This window comes from Nyctereutes procyonoides, unplaced genomic scaffold (assembly GCF_905146905.1).
Source record: "Nyctereutes procyonoides isolate TBG_1078 unplaced genomic scaffold, NYPRO_anot_genome, whole genome shotgun sequence".
Classification (NCBI taxonomy): domain Eukaryota; kingdom Metazoa; phylum Chordata; class Mammalia; order Carnivora; family Canidae; genus Nyctereutes; species Nyctereutes procyonoides.
Window position 1 is genome coordinate 40,975,077 of NW_026575024.1, and position 23,019 is coordinate 40,998,095.

The 23,019-nt window shown below is 38.9% G+C and overlaps 1 protein-coding gene across 1 annotated transcript in view; it reads left to right on the plus strand.

Annotated features, from left to right (window-relative positions):
• MACROD2 (mono-ADP ribosylhydrolase 2) overlaps nucleotides 1-23,019 on the plus strand; it is a 1,896,077-nt gene that overhangs the window by 1,699,910 nt on the left and 173,148 nt on the right. Inside the window, exon 9 of the mRNA XM_055345329.1 lies at nucleotides 17,764-17,845. Within this exon, the coding sequence (XP_055201304.1) occupies nucleotides 17,764-17,845 (82 nt within the window). The remainder of the gene's footprint in view (nucleotides 1-17,763; nucleotides 17,846-23,019) is intronic.

The following is a 23,019-nucleotide window of genomic DNA, read 5'->3' on the forward strand; positions in this document are numbered from 1 at the left end:
GTTGCAAGAAGTATTTTATGGAAACATCATCAGATAGTATTCTGATAATTACTAGAATGTTAGTAAGAGAGATCACACATAATGGCACTCAATTACAGTATAGTCTAATTGGCTAGTGCAACTACGGTTCTCAAAGTCAAGGTTTGAGGGGATGTGCTGGGTTGAATAGTTGTCCCTCCAACGTTCACATCTATGTTGAATCACAAAACGTGAACTTAGTTGGAATAGAATGTTGGCAGATATAATTAAGATAAGCTCATACTGAATTAGAATGGACCCTAAATACAATGACGGATGTTCACATAGGAAGACCGTGTGAAGGCCATGTGAGGAAGTACTGACCACGTGCATGGAAGTGTTCAGGGGTGAGGGATATTTGTTAACAATTCTGTTTCCTGGGCACCACTCCAAACCTACAAATCATAATATCTATGAGGGAGATCAAGATTCATCATTTTTACTTGGAGATCAGTATGCTTGAGGCTTGAAAACAATGACTTTTGGAGATCTGAAGATGTCTAAGACCTAGTAATTCTCTCTACTGGGCATACTTCTTGGTTAATGGAGCTGAGTCATCTGAGGTCATTTAACATTAACTGGTAACTTTAACTTGCAGCAAAAACCTGCTCTAAATGTGCAGAGAAGTAGATGCCATCGTGAATAGGGTAAATGTGTTAAGGATTCACAAATCTCATTTTGGTCCCCAACTTCAGGAGACAGTGAACACCCTAGAGGTGTTAAATAACATCTGCATGGTTTGTACACAGGCCAAACCAAACTTTGTTAAGAGTGACTGTACCATTTTATTCAGTTGTCCCTGTGAGATAATTATTTCACACACACCATCCCATTAAATATTCTAGACAACCCTCTGGTATCAGTCCATCACTCATCCTATTTCACTGACAAAAATATTGAGATGAGAGTAGTTAAACAGTTCACTGAAATGACAAAGTGAATACATAGCCACATCCACATATAAAATCTGGACTGTCTGGATTTAAGATTCTTCCCTTTACTCTTTTCCATTCTACCATAGGCTCCAGAAGAGAGCATCTTGTTTGCAAAAGTCACATGGCTTTTCTGAAATTTAGCCTTGTCGATGGATGGGGTGCACTTGAAGTCATAGTGTAGACATGGCATCTTTTCTGAGGGCTTTGATTTTTCACAGACGTTTAGGAAAAGAAACGTTTTTTACTCTAACATAGGAACCAATATATAATCAAGTAAAATTTTTAAAAATGTATTATGTTTTTAAGATAAGAAGTGTACGGTTAAAGAAGTTTCACAATTGACCAGAATGTTTCAGGCCCTCATCGGCAAGCTGGGGCCAGGTAGGATCCCCATTTAGAACTGTCAACATTCTAGGCTACTTTATGGCCAATACCGAGAAGTAATCTCACAGACCTTCTCCCTGGTTTTGCCCCACACTGAACTGCCTGGAGTGACATGGACATGTTATTAGTTTGCTTTAATTACTTATTTTCCATTGGTTTCTACCTCATTTTGCCTCTCTAGTATGTTCTGCAAAATGGAGGCATACCCAGAAATTTATTTACTTCATGGAGAGTAGTGATGTTCTTTAATCTGAGCACCCTGACTTTTATTTCTACTGCATTTTCCCAGTGGGTGGCAATGAGAGTGTTGTTTTAGTCCATTTTGGCAGAACAAAGTAGTTTGCTGGTTAGGCACCAAGGGAAAAAAAAAAGGTCTTTCCATTGCCGAGCACCATTGCAATCTTATGTAAGCCCATGACACATGCAGTCTAGAAAAATACTATTAACCATTTCAGACCCACTGGTTAGAGAGGCATGGCTAAAGGTCAGAGTTGCTGACTGACATAGAAAACATAGAGGCTGCTGAGTGACTAGCCTTTATGGTAAAACTAATAAGGTTGCAGCAAGATCTTCAACATGGGGGTGGGGGTGGGGGTGGGGGGAATGCAATTCCCTAGAAACCAGGACCTTTGTCAAAGTCAACATCGTTGAAAGCTTTATGGCTTCTGCACATCCAGTTCCCCGAATATTTGACGTGAGACTTGAGTACACTTTAAAATAATTTGTTTTCCAGAATATGTGTATATGTTGCACAGCTTGGAAATTAAATTAAATAGAAAAAATAGGATCCCAGTTAAAGCTTTTCAATGAACACATCACCAGTGGGCCTTTCCAAATACTGCTTACATCTGTCCACAAAATCAAAATGTGACTCCCCTTTCCCAACCATCCCCCAAAGTATAACATAGAGAATTGGTTCGTTTTTAATGACTAAATCACCCAGTGACGTTCATAGAACAAATTCATGCTTCAGGTGGGAAGCTGAGTGTGAACCTCTGGCAATGTTATTTGAGGAATGTGTCTCTCTAAGCAATTGAGTCGGTTACTCTAAATTGTGTCAATATGCCAATTATGCCCATACATCTTTGTAATTTGTGCACTTCCTCTCCTTCCATGGTTGGAAGGATCATTATTGGATGCAGCATTGATGTGGATAGAGCATCATTTTCCTGCTGAAAATGCAAACAAGGCCTTTATTTTTACTGCTCTTAAATTTGACCTGTAACTGGCATTAGAAACATCAGTTAAAACCAAGAAACAGCCACTGCAGCATTTAGCATCACAGATGCTGGAGCAGGATCAAGTCGGGAAAATAGATTTTTAAAGGATTACAGCAGCAAACGTTACATAACAAGCCTCAGTATAACGGTGGGACATCTGTTGGCTATTTTCGGAAAGCCATCATTCTATCATCCTTATTAAAATAATCTTAGTGGATCCTTGCTTTTTTGTTCTTTTTTTTTTTCATATGCCCCCCTCTCCTACAGTAATTAAAAAAGTTGATATGCAGTTGACATTTCTATATTCTAGTCTTATGTGCATTTTCCTTTGTTTTTGTTTTTGGTCAGTGGTTGTTTTCTCCTTTGTTATTATTTTAATTGTTTTCTTTCATAGAAAAAAAAAGTCTGTCTAGTAAGAAATTAGAATAATAATAGTTATTTTGCAAATAGTGTTCTGATTGCCCTGAGCTTCCACATATTAAACTAAATGCCTCCGAGTCCGACACAGAAGTATTCAGTAACTATTAGCCCTTTTACTTTACTTTCCCTGCCCCTGAGATTTTAATATTCATAATGGATTTGGTTTTAAAATGGAGAGTTTAAAAGACTGAATTATACCTTAAGATTATAGTATTTAAAAGATAAATATTTTTGCAAGTTCAAATATCTTGATTTATGATTACCAACATCTATTTATCTATTGACCTACCTACTTGTATCATGCAAATGTATCAATATAGCAAAAATGCTAGCATTATGTCACTAAGTCATGATTTTCTGGGACATGAGGTTACAATCCCGTGAAGAGTATGGAACAATGTGGAGTATGGAATAGTACTTGGAGGGGTATGGAATAGTACTTGGAGGTGGGTATGGAATAGTACTTGGAGCCACCACACAGCAGAGCCTGTCTTCTTGGAGGATCAGGAAAGATTGGGAGGAGAAATGCTGTTTTTATGTGCACCCAAGCATGAACGTTTGACACAGTCCATTAAACAAAAGATCATGTGACAAAACTCAAGATTAAATACCATTTTGCAGAGGGCTCCTTGGGCACTAACCCAAGTCCCTGAGGGAGATTTAACAACCCTCAGGGGTTTTCTCTGATAAATATTTGAAGATAATTTATGGATAAGACCAATGGAAGTTGTGAGTTCGATATTCAAAATATAAAGGGTCTCTCAGGCTTTCTTAAACCTGCCAAGGAGATGACAATGTGGTTTAGAAAGATGATGTGAAGAATGGATGTACCACAGAGGGGCAGAAGAGAGCAAAGGTAATTTCTTCCAGAAAGAGAGCTGGGGCCAACACTTATACCATTTTCTCAAATGGACTTTCTTCTTGAAGTCCCTGACTCAAGGAGTTGTAATCAGGTCATTGAAAGCCTACTGGCCTGGTGGAGCAGTATGATGGAAGCCTTCTGTACCTGAAGCTGACTACGCCGGCTACTAGGTAGAAAGATGACTAAAGAGAAAGGTGATGCCTCCCCAGGGACTTACAGTCTAGTTGAGCACAAGTTCCTCTATCTGGCATTCAAAGAAATATTTGAGATGAAGTAGCTACAAGTAGATACAAATACAAAATAACAGTCCATGGTTTGGAGCTTATAGCTCTCTAAGAGAAGACAGTGACTGAGAGGAGATGAAACCCTCTTTCCTCCCCCCTCTGTCTTTTATACCATCCACACAAACACTTGGCCACACATATACCCCCACCATATACCCCCACCATATACACACACATCGCTGTTGCCAACACCCCCACCAAGGGGGCATTTTTTTGGATAGAACCACTTTGATTTGCTATTTCTTATTGTATGAGCCATGAACCTACAGAAAATTACTCAAGAGTGATTGTTCTCTTGGGCTTTGCTGTTGAACAAAAAGAGTCTTTCTTGCAGGAGTGGGAGGGGCACCAGCTTGAGAAAAACAGCTTTTGTCCTCACAAAATGCTCTTTCAGATGATATGTTAATGAGATTCCTTTGAACTATAAATGATATCTGCACGCGTGTCAGATGCTAATGGAAATGTTGAGAAAATGAGAATGCACACGATGGTTTGCATAGTTATGTGGTAGCCCTCATCCGTTAAGCATTGTGACCAGGCTTCAGAGCCACCTTGAGACTTGGAATAGCACTCCCATTTTTGAAAAGAGATATTTATTTTTAGGGTCATGATTTGTTGGCTTTATAAAGCACTGTCCGCCATAGGTAACCTCATAAGCAGCAATGAATAACAATTCTTCCTTGAAATTTTTAATTACTGTTGACAAAAAAAAGAGTAATTACTAACTTTTGTAGCTGAACCACCTCTGCAGATGTTCTTAATCAAATAAAAGAAAAAGGAACCAGAGTGTTCTCAGAAGCCGGAGTATGAAATATACAATAGGGGATTGCAGCTGGGTTAGCTGGGTTGACATGAAGCTGCATGGGTGCTTGATAAACAATAGCTCCGTCATTGGAAGGGTAATTTCATGTCACAGATGAAATTGTGAAGAAGAACTTTGAGTCAAAAGACCTATTTCTGGCACTTCCTTCTCAGTTGAAGGGTACTGAGGGCACCATGAGAGTCAGAGCAAAATGTGGGAAGGAGATCTAGACCTTTACTGAGAAGCTGATTTATATTAAGTTAACCCTCGATCAGCTGGATACTGAGAAGATAAGTTGATATTTGACCAACTGGCTTCCCATTTTCTTCTTCATTTGGGTTTTCCCCACAGCACACCCTGAGACAAAGATTCGAGGGAAGGTAGATCATTTGCAGGTGAAGGAAGGGTAAAGAAGGTAAACTTAGGGCATGCAATCCAGTTACCACCCTGAGCAACCAGAATTTTATCCCCTTGGGCAACCCTGATCTTTCCCACCTGTGGGCAAAGAAGCAGGGGTATTTAAGCATCAACTCCTGCCAGTCTTTGTCTAGAGGTGGTGGGTAGGAAGCATTAATTCTTCCAACTCCCAGGTAACTAGATATGTGGTCAGAAGCTCCTAGCAGTAAGAAAACCTTCAGGCAAAGAAATTCAGATGCCTGGGCATTCTCTGGTTTCTACTACTAAGACCTCCTGAGGGGATATGGAAAGGGCACCACATTGCCTGTCAACAACACCTCTCTTGACCACATGGACTCACTTTATCTTTTTATTTTTTTCAATCTTACCTGTTAAGACCCATCTAAGTCACTTAACCTCTTACACAAAGGAAATTGACTACTCTTCTATAAAAGGATACATCTAGCATTAGAAACAAGAACTACATCTTGTGTTCTACACTACAGATGTGTCTCAGATGTGGGTGGCTTCAGCCATGTTAAGACAGACCTTACCTTGCCTTGTTATGGCTGTCATTATACAGTCGCAGTGTGCCCATGGGCCTGGTTTCCCATCTTCAGAATACACAAAGAGCTCTAAGAGGCCCATTTCCCAAGAATGATTTGCAGATGGAGCTTCAATCTCAACAAATCTGCTGTCACATTATTTGGGACACATCTATAGTTTATGTTGGCTTTGAATGCTCTTTTAAAACCACTCTTGGGGGATCCCTGGGTGGCGCAGCGGTTTAGCGCCTGACTTTAGCCCAGGGCGCGATCCTGGAGACCCGGGATCGAATCCCACGTCCGGCTCCCGGTGCATGGAGCCTGCTTCTCCCTCTGCCTATGTCTCTGCCTCTCTCTCTCTCTCTCTCTCTGTGTGACTATCATAAATAAATAAATAAAAAAAATTAAAACCACTCTTGGCCCTCTTAACCATTGGTCTGACCAAGCTCAGAATATGGTTGCTTCTCCACAGGGAGCTGATAGCAAACTTAGGTGGTAGGCAGAAATTAGGCAGCTGACTTCATGTCTGACTGTCATTTGCATCATTGAAAATGACATAAAAAATGGTCATGAAAAGAAAACAATTTGGGTTGCCAAAAATAGAGGTCATAGGTCAAGTTTTCTGGGAAGGAAAGAAACCGAGAAGATTTTCAAGTCAGAGGTTTAGTGGTTCATGCTCTTGATCAATACTTGGTGGGCAGAAGGATGGAATGAGGGAAACACAGCTGAGAAGAGGGAGAAGTTGAAACCGTCAGGAGCTCTGATTCTGGCAAGATGAATTCGTTTGCCAGGGCTGCCATGACAAGTTTCACAGACTGGGTATCTTCAACAACAGAAAACCTATATTTTTTTATACTTCTGGAGGCTAGAAGTCTGAGATCAGTAGGATCAACTTCTCCTTGGCTATAGATGGCCTTCTTGTCCCCATGTCCTCACATGGTCTTCACTTTGTTTGTGTTGCTGTCCAAATCTCTTCTTCTTATAAGGATGCCAGTCATATTGAATTAAATCCCACCCTAATGATCTCATTTTACTTTAATTACCTCTTTAAAGACTAACTCCAAATTCAGTCGTATTGTGAGGTCCTGAGGGTAAAGATTTCAACACATGGATTGGGGTGGAGCACCATTCAGCACATAATTGATGGCCTTCAGAGATGCATCAAATTGAAAAAAGGGGTATGAGGCTTTAGACTGCTGGATGAGTCAGTCACTGGGTGCAGGCTGATTCCAGAAAGAAGGTCAGCACATGTGAGATGCTCTTTGGCAGAGGACGGTCCTCTGTAAGTATCTCCTCAGAGTTGTCAGCCACCAGCATTTCCAGCAACAGGAAGAATGAATCTTCCCATCCTGAAAGGAAAGAGCAGACAGGAGCAGCACAGCAACAGTACTCTATCCACTTGTGAAAAGGAAACCTGTCCTGTCTTCCACTCAAATTTTTACCCAATATCTCCTAGGATCATTTCTTTGGTAACAAAGGCAGGACTTGCTATACCAGTATTTAGAACTGTAGGTTCTAAGCCCTTGTGTGCCTGCGTCTTTTCTATGCTAAACATATGGAGTAGCTTCAAGGACCATGACAGATGTGTCATTTGCAAGGGTGTCCATTTTGATTGATATGAAGCAGACTTGGAAATTAACTTGTACAAATGAGCCTCCAGCTCAAATCAAAATAACACTTGGTTCTTCAGCTACATGGCCATTTTTTTCATGGAGAGTTGAAGAAAAGTCAAAAAGAGCAATTTATCAAAACAAAACAAGAAGACTGAATCATACTGCCACAGAGTGGTGACAGACGAACTGAGTTTGTGGAAAAAGCCCCCCAAAATAAAGGATCCTTTTTATGCATGCAGAAGCAATTTCAAAATGCAAAAATGCCCTTTTAATGTTTATGGATTATAAATGTTCTCCGACTCATCCAAAAGTCTCTCGGAACATGGAGAACAAAATTTTCCCGTTCTGTAATTTGAAGGTTGAAATACTAGTGTCAGTGGCGAGGTGCACAAATATGAAAATACTTAATATCTCCAAGAACCTGGAGAATGATATTCAATGACATTTGACAAGGATATTAAAATATCAGAGCAGACTCCTAGAGGGTCTTCTGAAATCTTCTTTATTATTGCAGCTCAACTGTTCATTTACCTTTTTTCCTTGCTCTTCCCTTTCTCTGGCTGATGCCGTCAGACACACAAAAAAATAGCAATTTTCTATATAATATGGCCCATTTTTGTAAATGTTTCTTTTAAGATAGAATTGCTCAGCAACATTGAGGAAATGCCTTTCAGCAGACCAGTCGGAAAAAGTGCCTCCAGTGTTCTCTATCTGGCTCATCTTTTCCTTGATCTGTTTGAAAAGATCAGGGTAGAAATAAAGGATTCACCAAGTGAACAGTGATTATACCCACATGGCAGCACTTTGCTAGGTATTTCAAGCACCTCATGAATGACAAATTTATAGATAACCAATATGTATGGAGTACCTCCTATATGTCAGACTCTGTACCAAGTGCTTTATTTATTTATTTATTTATTTATTTATTATTATTATTATTTTACCAAGTGCTTTAGATCAAATATCTCATGTGGTCAGGTAGGATTCTAAGAGTCTTCCAAGAGTCCCAATGTCTGGTGTACACACACCCTCTCCCAGTTCTTCAAATAATAACTTAGGTACTGCTTGAAGGGATTTTGTGGATGTCTTTAAAAGATCCTGAATCAGCTGAGCTTAAGATAGGGAGACTCTCCAGGTGGGCCTAACCTAATCATAGTTCTTTATATCTTAGAGGTCAGATATGAAGGAAGTCAGAGATTCAAAATCAAAAAGGATTTGATATACTTTTGCAGGCTTGATAATGGAGGCAGACATCTGGCAAGTAATATAATGGCCCCTAAAGAGCTGAGAGTCATTCCCCAGCCCACAGCCAGTGAGAAAATGGGAACCTCAGGCCTGCAGCTGCAAGTAACTGAATTCTGCCAACAGCAAGAATGAGCTTAGCAGTGGATTTCTCTCCACAGCCTCCAGAAAGGAATTCAGTCTAGCTGACATCTTGATTTTACCCGTATGATATCCTGATCAGTGAGCCTAGTTACACCAGACCTTTGACCTACAAACTGTGAGCAAATAAGCAGGGTTTGTTTGAGGCCACAGTGGTAATTTGTTATGTAGCAGTAGAAAACTAATATACTGACCACCACAAGATCAATGTTTCAATTTAAGAGATGAGGAGACTGAGATTCAGAAGGGTTAAGTGGCAGGGCACCTGCATGGCTTAGTCCATGTCCAACTCTTGATCTCAGCTCAGGCCTTGATCTCAGGGTTGTGAGTTCAAGCTCTACTTTGGGCTCCATGCTGGGCATGGAGCTACAAAGGAAAAAAAAAAGAAAGAAAGAAAGAGAAAGAAAGAAAGAAAGAAAGAAAGAAAGAAAGAAAGAAAGAAAGAAAGAAAGAAAGAAAAGGAAAGGAAGGAAAGGAAAGGAAAGGAAAGGAAAGGAAAGGAAAGGAAAGGAAAGGAAAGGAAAGGAAAGGTTAAATGACTTGCTCAAGTTCAAGTCCAGATTGGAACATAGGCAGCTTGTTACATGGAGGTGACTGGGTGGGAGAGGCAGAAGTCTAAGATATGTCCCAAATGCCTACCCCATTGTGTGCACACCTTTTCCAGTCTTCTGCCCTTGAACATGAGTGGCACCTATAAATATGATTGAATAAGTTACTCCCTTGATTAAGAAAAAGGGTTTTTTTTAAAGATTTAATTTATTTGTTTGACAGAGAGAGAGAGAGAGAGATCATGAGCAAGGTGAGGGGCAGAGGGAGAAGCAAACTCCCTGCTGAGCAGAAAGTCCAATGTAGGGCTCCATCCCAGGATTCCAGGATCACAACTTGAGCTGAAGTCAGATGCTTAACTGACTGAGCCACCCAGGCATCCCAAAAGAGATTTCTGTAGCTCTAACTAAGGCATTTGATCAGTTGAATTCATTAAAAGGGGGAGTGATACGGTTGGCTAACCTAATTAGGAGAGCTCCAAAACGATTCTAGAAGTTGAAGGTGGAGAAAGTCATAGAGATGCACTCTTGCTGGCTTGGGATAAAGAAAGCGTTCATGTCTTGAACTGCCTTTCAGGACCCCATGGCAAGAAATTGCAGGTGGCCTGTAGAAACTAAAAACTGTCCTGGTTGACAGTTTGAAATAAAACAAGGACCTCTCTTCTACCATTATGAGGGACTATAAATACTTCCAACAACCTGAATGAGCTTGGAAGAGGACCTCAACCTCAGGTGGGAAGTACAGCATGGCTAATACCCTGATTTCAGCTTTTGTGATCCTGAGCAGAGTACTCGACGACGTTGGCCTGGACTCTGACCTACCTACAGAAGCTGAGATCATGTAACTTTGTGGCTTTAAGCAGCTCAGGTCCCAGTGATATTTATGCAGCAGAGCACTAACACAGTAGGAGAAGGGCAGATTGATCTCCAATATTCCACCTGTTGGAAGAGGGAGGACCAGAACCCAGACATCCCAACTTTTTGGTTTTGTTCTCTAATTAATCAGCAGTGACCTCATACCTTTGCCATTCCATGTAACCTTGATGGACTCAGCACCAAGCAAGCTCCAATTGTCGTGGTCTTCCAACCTCCCTCAAAACCTTTCCTTCTACAACTTTGATGCTTAAGCCCTGAAATTTGACTCACTTATTGGCAGCAGCCACTATTTGATGAAGATACCCCAACATCCAAGCTTACATAGTGAAGCTGTTGGATTATCTTTCAGGAGGCCTGAGACTTCACCCCCATTGCCCATCGGGCTGCATTTACACAGGATAACCATCCATCAGTCTTAGTTAAAGCGGTATTTGCATGCACACCAGATCTTTGAATGTTTGTCATTTGTCATTGGGAAGCAAATTACATTCATCAGAATGCATTCATTTTCCCAGTCCCGCTGAACACAGGATAATCTTGGCTGTGTCAGCTGCCCTAGGACTGGTAACCGTGAAAAATGGAGGTCAGCTGTCGATATTCTAAACCTGCTTCACTGTGTAACCCTCTTCAGGGGCAGTGGATATGATGCTGAAAAAGATTAATAGAACTTATGTCATCATGTTTATGGGGCATAAAACCCCCAACTGTGGATTAATGGATATGTTGGTGAAAGAAATACATCTTTACTCCTTTATGCCTTGATGGGTGAGTTACAGTTGGCATCAGTGGAAATATATAGAGGAATGCCTTTGGAAGGTCAGCTTTTAAAGGACTTTTTTGACCTTGAAGTCAATGAAAATAGATTTTTGATTGTTGACCAAGACAACTGCACCAGGAGACTTTCAACCTTTAAAAAGATTCTATTGAAGTATAACATACAGAAAAGTACACAGATCCTAAGTGCGCTGCTTGATGAATTTCACAAGCTGAACACATCTGTGGAACCAGCACCCAGATCAAAAACCCAGCATCTCCCAGGCACTCCCCTTGGTTCCTTTTCACCAACCCTCACCCCAGGGTAATTGCTGTGCTAACTTCTAACACCGTAGATGATTGATTATTTCTCTAACATTTTTAAATTTTAAAGAAATAGAGTCATCCAGTGTGTACCTTTTCCTTCTGGATTCTTCTACTCAATGTTCTGTTCATTTATATTATTGCATGTGGTTGCAAACTTTCCATTCTTATTCACTTATAATATCCCAATGCATGGATAGGTCACAATGATTTATCCATTCTATCATTTTAGGCATTTAAGTCACTTCCAATTTGGAGATATTACAGATAGTGCTGCTACAAATATTGTGATATGTGTCCTTTCGTGAACATATATGTATATTCTGCCAGGCATTTACCTAAAAGTAAAATTGTTGGTTCATAGGATATGCACAAATTTAGCTAATTTAGTGAACACTGCCAAATAATTTTCCAAACTGGCTGCACCAATTTTTACTCTCCAAAACAGTATATGAAAGTTCTTGGTAATTCACATTTTTGCTAATACCCGATAATCTCTTTTCTTTTAAAATAAAAAAAAAAGATTTTACTTATTTATTCATGAGAAACAGAGAGACAGAGAGGCAGAGACACAGGCAGAGGGAGAAGCAGGCTCCATTCAGGAAGCCCAACGTGGGACTCCATCCCAGGTCTCCAGGATCATGCCCTGGGCCGAAAGTGGCACTAAACCTCTGAGACACCCAGGCTGCCCAATGTCTTTTCATAAAAAATAAAAAATAAAAAAAACTTTTAACTTTTATTACATTGTAGTTTATAGGCAGCATTGTTGTTTCTATTCTGAAACTAAGCCCTCTATGAAAACATGAGCCCTGTGTTCAAGGGGCATTGTGCTCAGCATGGTACCATTGGATAGGATGGCAATTGGTAACAAATTCCTTGTGTCCTTTATATAGCTCCCTTCTTCTTTGCAAAATCACTGTAGGCTTCTCTATAATTCTGTTCTCAGGTCTTCTGGCAAACATAAAGGAAAGTCTACCTCTTAAAAAAGTTCTTTGGTTATGAAACTACATGCACTTGAAATTTATCTGCTGTATACTTATATTTTAGTCAAGTCTGTTTGCCTAAGCATGTACTCTGCAAATATTTCCTGTTTTTCCTCAGGACCTATGCTATGTCCAGGTATTAAAAAAAAAAATGAGTACCACCCAATTCATCATAGGATTCTAGTTTAAGGCATAATGAGGATTACAGTTAAATTGATAATCCTAGAGGGCACCCGGGTGGCTCAGTTGGTTAAGCCTGCAGTTCAGATCATGATCTCAGGGTCCTAGGATCGAGCCCCACATTGGGCTCCCTGCTCAAGGAGTCTGCTTCTCCCTCTGCCCCCCTCCCCGTTCGTGCTCTCTCTCTCTCTCTCTCTCTCTCAAATAAATAAATAAAATCTTTAAAAAATAAAATTGTTAATACTAAAAATATTAATGTCACCTTTTGTATTATTTGTAATTATGTTTTGGCCTGAGGACCCATTTGAGTTTACTAACAACTTGTTAGTAAAAAAAAAAAAAAGTACACGGAGTTGCTTTAACTGTAAAAGTGTATATGTACACTTTAGGAAGTTCACCAGGAAATTGGGCTAGAGCAAATAGAAATTCGTCTGGAAGGAAGTAATTGGACTTTGAGTAGCCTTGACAGGTTGTACACCTCCAAAAAGGAACACCTGTTATTTTTTTCCCTTCATTGTGTTCCTGTGCTTGTCATTCAGTGAAATTTTGTTAAAAATTACATCAGTTGGGGTTTAACCAAAGATGCAGAACCTTGTGAGTGATATGGAATACAGGATGGATTATAGGGATTAGATCTTATACAATTGTGGGAGAAACTGGGGAAGTAAATGTCAAGGGGATAGTCGACACCGAGTAAAGAAAAACCCTTAATCAGGACCCATGAGAGGGAGCTGGTGAGGGAGTATATGGAAGGCCATTGCCTGTGCATCTTCAAAGTCTGGAGTATGTCAGCAGGGCAGGTGGTCCAGAGGTGGCAAAGAGAAAGGTAGAAGCAAAGTTGGGGAGAACAGGGAGAAAGAGGAAACTGTGAGAGCAAACTGGAACCCACATGGACTAACTGTCATATGCATCTGTCTCCGCCTGCATGGAACCCTAAGGTACAATGCCCTACAGAAGGAGCCAGTGCCTTTGAAGCAGAGCTGCATGTGTGTCCAGCCTAGACTCAGAGAACCTGAGATAGGAGGAAGAGCAGCAGCTGGAGAAGCTGTGAGCCCAGCTGCTACCCCTCACCCAGCTGATGAGCACCCAGCTGATGAGCAGATGATGTACCCCACCTGGCCAGAATCCTACATCCACCTGCCTAGTACAATGGCTGCAGCTGCACTTCTGCCCTCAAAATCTCATGGAAATTTCTCTGTGGCCAACCCTGACACAAAACCTTTCAGAGAAGTGTTATTCCAGCTTAGATAAACTGACATAGTACAAACTCACCACAGAGATAGACAATTGCTGGGATATTAAAAAGAGAGAAAGAAACTATGGACATACTATAATTCAGTTCAATCCTTCTCTATAGAAACATGAAAGCTGGATCCCAGAGAGACAGTGGCTTGTCCAATGATAAAGAGCTAGTGACAGGCCTAGAAACTCAGTCCCATGTGTCTCCATCTGTGTGATATCACAGAACACTGCATGTGAGGTTAAGATATCTGAGATTTTGTTACTAATTGTTTGGCCTTGAGAAAAAAAAAAGCACTCATTCTGGATTCAATTTTTCTTGTGAGAGAATGGCACATGGGCAAGGCCCATGAAATTGGAGGGGCTCAGTTAATATCTGTTACATAAATGAATAAATATAGCCTCTCAAGAACAACCATCTTACAAAATTATCCTATTGCCTAACATAAAAGAAAAATTGAAAATATGCTCCTGAGCTGCAATAGTGGGTCATTCTTATGTATCCTCAGGTAATTTATTTGGGGCTAGAATGAATAACCAGACTCTTTCTCCTTTGCATAAATCAGATTTCCAATTCCTCAGCCATGTGGCAATTAGACTTTCTGTGTTCTTGTCACTCCATTGTGTCTTCTACTTGATCTTGATCCATTCAGTTTGAGCCTTTCAAGAGGGCTCATGTACCAGAAAAGTGAGAATCCAAACAACTGGCAACAGGAAGAAACCAGAAGAATATCAGATTTCTGGCTATGTGTTTCTGTTTTGTTCACGAATCTGCAATTTGGGCAGAGTTCAGTAGGAACAGCTGATTTCTGTTCCATGTGGCATCACCTGGGGTAGCTCAAAAACCAGGAGGTGAAATCATCACGAGGCTACTCACTTTCAGCTAGGCTATCGGCTATAACTTGAACAAATGGATTCTCGATGTGGTCTATCTGCTTCCTCATGGGATGGAGGTTGGGTACACCCCAAAAAGACCAGACAGAAATTGTATCACCTCTTATGACATGGACTTGAAAACCACATAGTATTCCTGCCAGAGTTACCGGCAATCCTAGATTTAAGAGAAGGAAATAGAGATCCCACTTCTTGATGACAGAAGTATCAACATTACATTTTAAGAGAGTCTGAGGGATGGGGTATCTCATTGCATGCCAGCTTGGAAAATACAATCTACCACAGGCAGTGATCAATATCCTCTATGAGTTTATAAACACAAAGATTGCTGACTAATGGAGCTCTTTTCCACCAATAACCCCAGAGAATAAGTTTATGCAGACATATATGAATACATTCACACGTGCATACATAACGAGTACTTGGCAAATGAGGGTTAATTCTTGGATTCAACTTGCTTCCAAGATATTTTCAGTGTTAAGCCCCAGGGTCAGGCAGGGAAATGGGCCGCTCAATTAGTTTAAAATAAAAGTACTTTTCCCCCATCAGCCATCTACTCTCCGGGAAAATAAATCGGACTGCTAAATTTTGGACTCATACCATTTCCATGGTAACAAAGCTGAAAATGCCAAAAGGTGGATTATACTTCTTTGCAATATTTAAGAAATCTGTATTTAGTTTCTATGGTGGTTAAAAGTTCATTTAACAGCAATGAGTAGCATTTCTACCACTAACCCTCCCCCATGCAAACACACTTACAGGCAACAGGGGTATTTTTTAAAATATGTAATTTAGGGATCCCTGGGTGGCTCAGCGGTTGAGCATTTGCCTTCGGCTCAGGGCGTGATCCTGGAGTCCCAGGATTGAGTCCCACATCCGGCTTCCTGCATGGAGCCTGCTTCTCCCTCTGCCTGTGTCTCTGCCTCTCTCTCTCTCTCTCTGTGTGTCTCATGAATAAATAAATAAAATCTTAAAAATAAAATAAAATACTGTGCTTTATACTGCATGACCATAAAAATAGGGGGAAATGAGACTGTCCAGTTTGGTCCCCTTAGACCTGCTTTGAATAAAATTTTCTTGTTTTGTTTTGTTTTTTTTTTTTCTTGTTTTTTTTTTTTTTTCTTGTTTTGGTTTTGATCTCAGGTGACTTTAGAAACAATCTGACCATTTTGAAGCCTGGAGAAGAAGTCAGACATCATAGGTACAGAAGTAAGAATAATTATGGTGTTAGGAATTACAAATAGTTTAATACAGCCAGAGAGTAGAGTATGTCTAACACAGACCTTATTTTTCGTGTTAGAATTTTAAATTATAGTTTTTCAAATATGTAGAAAACCATAGAAAATATTATGATATTTAGGCACCTACCCCCATAGTTAATAGCTTTTACCCATTCTGCCACATTTCTCTAAAATCTTTTTTTTTTTTTTTCTGGAGTTCATGTGTGACATTTCTAGTTATGTTTCTGAATATCAGTGCTTATGAATGGATTCTACACTTTCATTATATCTTTGTGCTTTAAAAATTTGTTTAAACCGTATCATAGAGAATATGTTTTTTGTAACTCTTTTCTAGTGCTCAACATTACGATTTTTATCTTTAGCTACAGGCCATAAACACACCATAAGGAGAGCAGAGACGAGCATTCAGTAATGCACCGATACCTAATCATTTATTCAACTAAATTTATATTTCACCCGAAGAGTGAGTTGATGGTGACAGTTTTTGCATTTGCTGAAAATGTTAATGATATGCAGACAGCACTGGACACCAGAAACTCAAATGAACACAGAGAAAAGAAAATAAGGTTTATTTGCAACCCAGTCCTTCCATTTCCGAAGGCCAGATGCTTTCTCTTATAATCCATCCTGTGGGGGGAGGATTACTGGGGCTGCACGGTATTTGGTGATTATATCATCGATGCCCAGCGACGGCCCAGGAGGCAGCCTATCTGGACGTGTGCAGGGATCAGGAAGCCACGTCTCTGAGCTTCCAACAGGGAAGCTGAACATCCTTTGAATCCGAGCCGTCCCTGCCCCCCCCCCCCCCTGTAGATTTTCTCTCCTGCTGGGTACTTTGAACTTGCCTAGTGTGAATCTGTATCCCACAGGCTTGGGAGAGCTGAAAGGCTAAGCAGATGACATCCATTTGGGTTGGTCCACGTCCTGCCACATGCACTCCCCACTTTACTCCCTATTGCCATGAGAAATGCCACATTTGATGTTCTAGTCAGTTGCCAGTTGCAGTTTGATAGATCGAGTAATTTTTAACTTTTGATAGATTGTTAAAATAAAGGAACTAAAAGGAAGTTTATTTTCAAGACATGTAATTGAGTCACTGATTTAATATGAGATATGCGTGAGCTATCAGATGTACTCCATCTCTCTTCTCTATTTACCATACTGTATCTGAATGTCTTAAAGAAACACCTTACATAGAGAAGCCCTCTCAAAACAGGAAAAGGGGACTACACACATCTTTTACTTTTGAGGTAACATTTATTCAATAATATCTACGAGATTAAAGTTATACTGACCTCATGTCACTGTCAACTAATTATATTTTATGTCTGTTGCATTTCTGAGTATGTTAAGCTACAAGCAAGTGATTTTGATGCAAATTAAACTGCAAGAAGCTTTTTAGGCCATATTCAAATACTAACAGGTTTGATTAAATTTATTCGTCTAAGAAGGATAGGACAAAGAGCTCTTTGTTTACTGACATAGTTTATTGTCATTCTGCTCTACGCCTCTCATATGGTTGTTTTATAGGACATAAAGTCTAGGTATCCTGTCGGAATCTCCCAATCTTAGTTATAGCTTGCTGCAAAGTGGCTTATTGTCATTTATTATTTCTTATTTGATTTATATAACATCTTTCCACCAAAGAGCCCATAGGCTTATTTACATAAAGAGTGCACACACACCAAGTCACTTGAACTTCACTCAAGTGAAGTTAACTATATGCTTATTGTCATATAGTTAGCAATATAGTACCAAAAATCTACAAGTTTTGTTTCTTGCTCCAAAACCATGTTCTAGAATATTTCTCATATTCTGGGGTCATCATATTTCCTTTCACTTTGAGTATTTATTGTTTGCCTCTAGGTGGATCGGATCATCTTCTGTGTCTTCTTAGAAGTTGACTTCAAAATCTACAAAAAAAAAATGAGCGAGTTTTTCCCTGCAGGTGAGTAAAGTCATTTGTTTTCTTTGGAACTGAGGATTGGAGTGCAGGCATTGGGTATATTTCTATTTCATTTCCTATCTTAAAGAAATGTTCCAAATATGATCAGCATACACCAGTAACCCCTGGCAAGTTGTGTCATAATTTTCAAGAACTCAAGGATGTTACAAGAAATCTGAGCCCTCAACCTCTCTGTCTCAGGAGGTCATCATGTCATTTTGGGGAAGTTGGTTCATTTCTTGAATCTCAAAATCTCTTGAGCATCAAAAGTGAAGGGCTGAACCAAATGGCTTCTAAAGACTCTTCTTCTGGCCCTAAATTGCATGCTCTGTGATTGGATCCCCACACATGTAAGTTGTCCAAACCTGTGCCTCCATCCATCCTGTTCAACACCTTCACTGAAAATTGTGAAGAGCCCATTTATGGTTATAGCCAAAATTCAAACAATTCCTGCACTGTCTCTCTCTTCCCCCCAATTTTCGTGGCCCAAATTGCAATGAAGAAAGCAGCATTTCTGAGGACAATCCGAGAAAGGTACTTATTCATCCTATTCCACATTTGAGAATGTAGGCAAAATTTCAGAGTTATTAAAGAACTGTGTTTACATTGATTGAATGTGTCATTAGATTTGGTTGTCCTGGTTAATGTGAATATTTCCCCCCATTGTTCCTCTTCTAGGCTTATTTAATACCTAGTTATTTTGATGATACCATTAAAGTCACAGTGATTAAGGTGCTTTTGTCACCCATGGGAAGAATGGCTTCCATGAAATGTCAAGCTACTTTGAGCATTGTTGATGTCTGCCTTATTGGGAGCTTTCTTTTGAGGTTTCCATAGCCATGTGAAGTGGCCTTCCCTATGCCCCGTACTCTGGTAGGTGGGAGGGAGGGAGTGGTGCACATTCACTGTCTTGGCAATCTGTAAAAGACATCCAGTAAGTGTAAATCCAGGATGCCTTGCCCAGAGAGAAGAGTAGGATGCAGGTAGCTGTCAAGAACAGCCGCAGAAAGCTGCTGGGAATGTTGAACTTTGTGCTAATGTTCAAGGACTAAGTTCCACTAAGTAATGTGAGGTCCTGTTCTCTAGCTTTGTAAGTGAAAAGTGAATCTTTCAAGTGTATTTAATTGGAGCCTTTAGCTACAGTATTTCCCTAACTGGTAAATTCAGAGAGACTCTGCATGTGATGGAGAAGATTGTTATTGTGGTCTTTTTTTCCTCCTTTTCCTTCTCCCTTCTCTCTCTTTCTCTCTTTTCATTTTTTTAATACCCCTTTAAAATTGCTTTAGGCAACTCCATAATTTACAGCATGTAAAGCACCTAGTGACTATTGAGTGAGGAGTTGGTACATGAGCTAAATTTAACAAATTCTTCTCCCTGTAATATGATGGCTTTTTTTGTTTTGATCTCTTTATTTCATCCTTTTCCTTTATTTCCTATATAACCACAGTAAGTTGACTATGCCTGCATTTCTGTATTTATTAAGTATTCTTTTTTTGTATTTTTAAGTATTCTTAAAAGAAAATGTTCATTCATGAAAAAATGTGACTTGCCATGATGTCCAGTGCAAATATTCTCGTCTTGTCAATATCATGGCATATTTCATAAGCTTTCATCATTTTGGGCTTCTTAAGTGTTTATAGATTATGATGTAACATTCATTCTCATGTCTTCTAAAATAAAAACTTGTTTTCACTCTAGTATATGATAAAAATAATTGCATAAGTATAATCGATTGATATTTAAACAAATTCACCCCATCAGCAGGTATTTTCAGTGATGCAAAACCAAAAGTCATACTATATATTTATTCTAAGTGGAACATTTTTAGTGATCTAGAATGTATTAATAATTATGCAAATAAATGAAAAATTGCTACTGTAAATAAATCCACATGCATCTTAGTACTTGAGCAAATGAAATAATAATAAAATCATCCTGAGTTTCTTATCAAAACTTTGAATCATAGCATGCTCATGAAATTATTTCCAGTGCATATTTATAATGGTAAGCACATTTTTAAACTAAATGTCAAAATTCTCCCAAATTGTTGAGTATTTCCACAATGCTGAAGCATCAGCCATTTGTAAATTCTCAATATGCAATATGAAATAAAGGTGACTTCTAATGGAATGTGTGACTGCCAATATAGATGATATACATTATCTATCCATAATTTGAATTTATAGTTAATTCATATCCATACCATCTTTGATTGGAATATAATTTTTCTGACTTGCCATATATTCACCCTAGACTGATTCAGATGGCCAACAGATACATGAAGGGATACTCAATAACACTAATCATCAGGGAAATGCAATTTATTTTTTCTAAGATTTCTAAAATTCATTTATTCATGAGAGACACAGAGAGAGAGGCAGAGACATAGACGGGGGAGAAGCAGGCTCCCCGCATGGAGTCCGATGCGGGACTCCATCCCTGGACTTGGGATCACACCCTCAGCCAATGCAATAATGATAATAATTTAGAAAAAAAGTCATTTTATATTAACTAAATCTCTATGTTTGGGGTTGTACTAATCCCGTGTCTTAACATTTCTTAATCGGGAATCTGAGACAAAATACATAAGAAAACAATACAAACAAGGCAGGAAAGATCACATTAAAGATAAAACATGTGCAAAACTACTACCTACTATTAATGATAGGAATAATAGCTAACCTTTATGGATTGCTTTCTCTCAGCCAAATGCATGGGTGATCTTCAAGCTAACTCTAAGAAAGCAGGCATTATATTAACCCTACTTTTTGATATAGAAAATGATGCATACCTGAGAAAATGAGGCATATGGCTAGGAAGAAGCAGTGCTCTATTTCAAAATTGAGAACAGCATCTGTCATTGCACAAGTGATAATAGGTTCCTTTCCTTAGAGCGGCTCCAGACAAGGATGGATTCAATTTCAAGGATGCATTTGGAGCACTGAGGAAGTCTCATTCCTAACTTCATCTGCTTGCTCATCATTGTTCAGAGCTGCCATGCTTCTCTTCCTTCTAATACCTGTAAATGTCCTCATGGAAACTTTCTAATATGATTCAAATTGGTACTTTATCATGGTTCTCAAAATCAAATCCCAAATCATCATCTAGGCAGTGTGGGGTTTTGACCAGCGGGTAAGCAAGAGAATGGTCACTGCAAAACCAAAAGGCCTTACTCATGACCACAAGGGGAGATATAAAAGTGCTTGTAATCATTTGCTAGAACTGCTATGACAAAACACTACAGACCACCGAGCTCAAACAACTGAAATTAATTTTTTCACAATTCTGGAGGCTAGGAGTACAGCATTTAGGTGTCAACAGGATTGGATCTCTTCTGAGGTCTCTCTTCGTAGCTTACAGATGGCCACCTTCTCTCTGTGTCTTCATGAAGTCTTACCTCTGTGTATGCCTGTGTCCTAATCTCCCTCTCCTTGTGAGGACACCAGTCATCTGGGACTAGGGACCCCCTAATAATCTCATTTAATTTTATCACCTATTTAAAGACCCTGTCTCCTAATACAGTCACATTCTGAGGCACTGGAGGGTAGCATTTCAACAAAATATTTTGAAGGGCACAACTGAACCCCTAACAGAACCCATTGTGAAAATGCATCAACAACCATAAAGAAAAGAAACCAACAACATTGTTTTTTTTTCCAATAGTTTTATAGCTTGTTGTGGGTGAAGCACATTTGACTTTTCCCTTCTAGATGTATTCTTTGGAAGTCTAGTATGGCAGCTTTATGGAATTACCATATACTTTAGTTGCAAGTAATTTATAGCTACAGTACACTATTAGATGGCCTACAGCAAATAATATTTGTACAATTCAACTCCAAGATCTCTTTGTTCTTTACAAAAAAAAGTTTTCTTTGTATTTTTCAGTATGTAAGATTTATTATGTATATTTTTCTTAGATCTGGAATATGGAGATCAGTTATTTTATTAAAGTCTAAGTTCTAATAGAGAATTTAGGGATATTAATTTTCCTCATAATAACAATGTCAAATTTATAGTTTTGGAACTATATCAAAGAATCCTTATGTTGGAAATAAGAAATATCATGGTCAGGCCCCTCCTCCACATTAGGGAAAGCCTAGGCTTGTTTATTGCAATGGTTCTCAACTATATTTTTCAGGAAGGAGTATTTCTCCAAAATATTTTTTTTAAGTTATATCCTCTGAAAAATGGGCATGATATTTTTTTAAAAAATTTATTTAGATTTACTCTTTTTAAATCTAACAAAAGAAAAGTATTCATATGACCTCTTCTTCATCTTCTCTTCTCACCAATTTTATAAGCTTTTCTCATCCAACATCAATCATTATCTTTCTGTCCATCAATCAACAAGAAATTTATTATATGCCTAATATATACCCAAGGCTTTGGTCATAGCTACATTTAAAAATTAGTTCTCATAATATGCCTGAGAGGTAAGTATTATGCACAACAGTTGGAAGACAATATTAGCAAATAATCAAATAGTGTTGGTATGATCAAAGTACCCAGGAATTCAAATATGTATGAGAACCAAGATGGCTGCAGCAAGTTTCATGAAAAATACGTACTTCAAGATCAGCAGGAGCAGAGAAGTGATGTCAAGTATTCTGTAAGTGCTGTAAGGAGGACAGGCAGTTCAGATGGAAGAATTTGTGAAATAGTAGGATGCTTATCTCCCATTTATGAATTCCTGATTGAGAAATGTTGACACTCATCAGTTTGTAATTGTATGACTTTGTGCATGTTGTTTAACCTTTTTATGCTTCACTTTTATCATGCAAACACAGTAATGGGCCACTTCCAAATAGAATAAATAACAATGCAAATGAATATTCAGAGAGGTGTCTAGATCAACCATCATAAATTTTAAAATATCCATGTTTCTTCTTACAACTTTTTTGTTTTTTCATGTTTTTCTTATTACAATTTTAAAAGGAGGTACTTTAATTAGTGTGACCATCTTAATTAAAAAGTGTATAACTTCTTGTTACAAAAAATAGTACAGATATATAGTAAAAATAAATAATCAAAATTAAGAAGATACAAACCATTGAAAATGAGTTACCTTTTGCAGCTTGTCCTATAGGTCCTTTAAGATAGAAAATGCAAACAATCATAAATGCAGTCTTAACACTTGCTGTGTGTCACTTACTCCAAATCTTGAACTTTCTTTCATG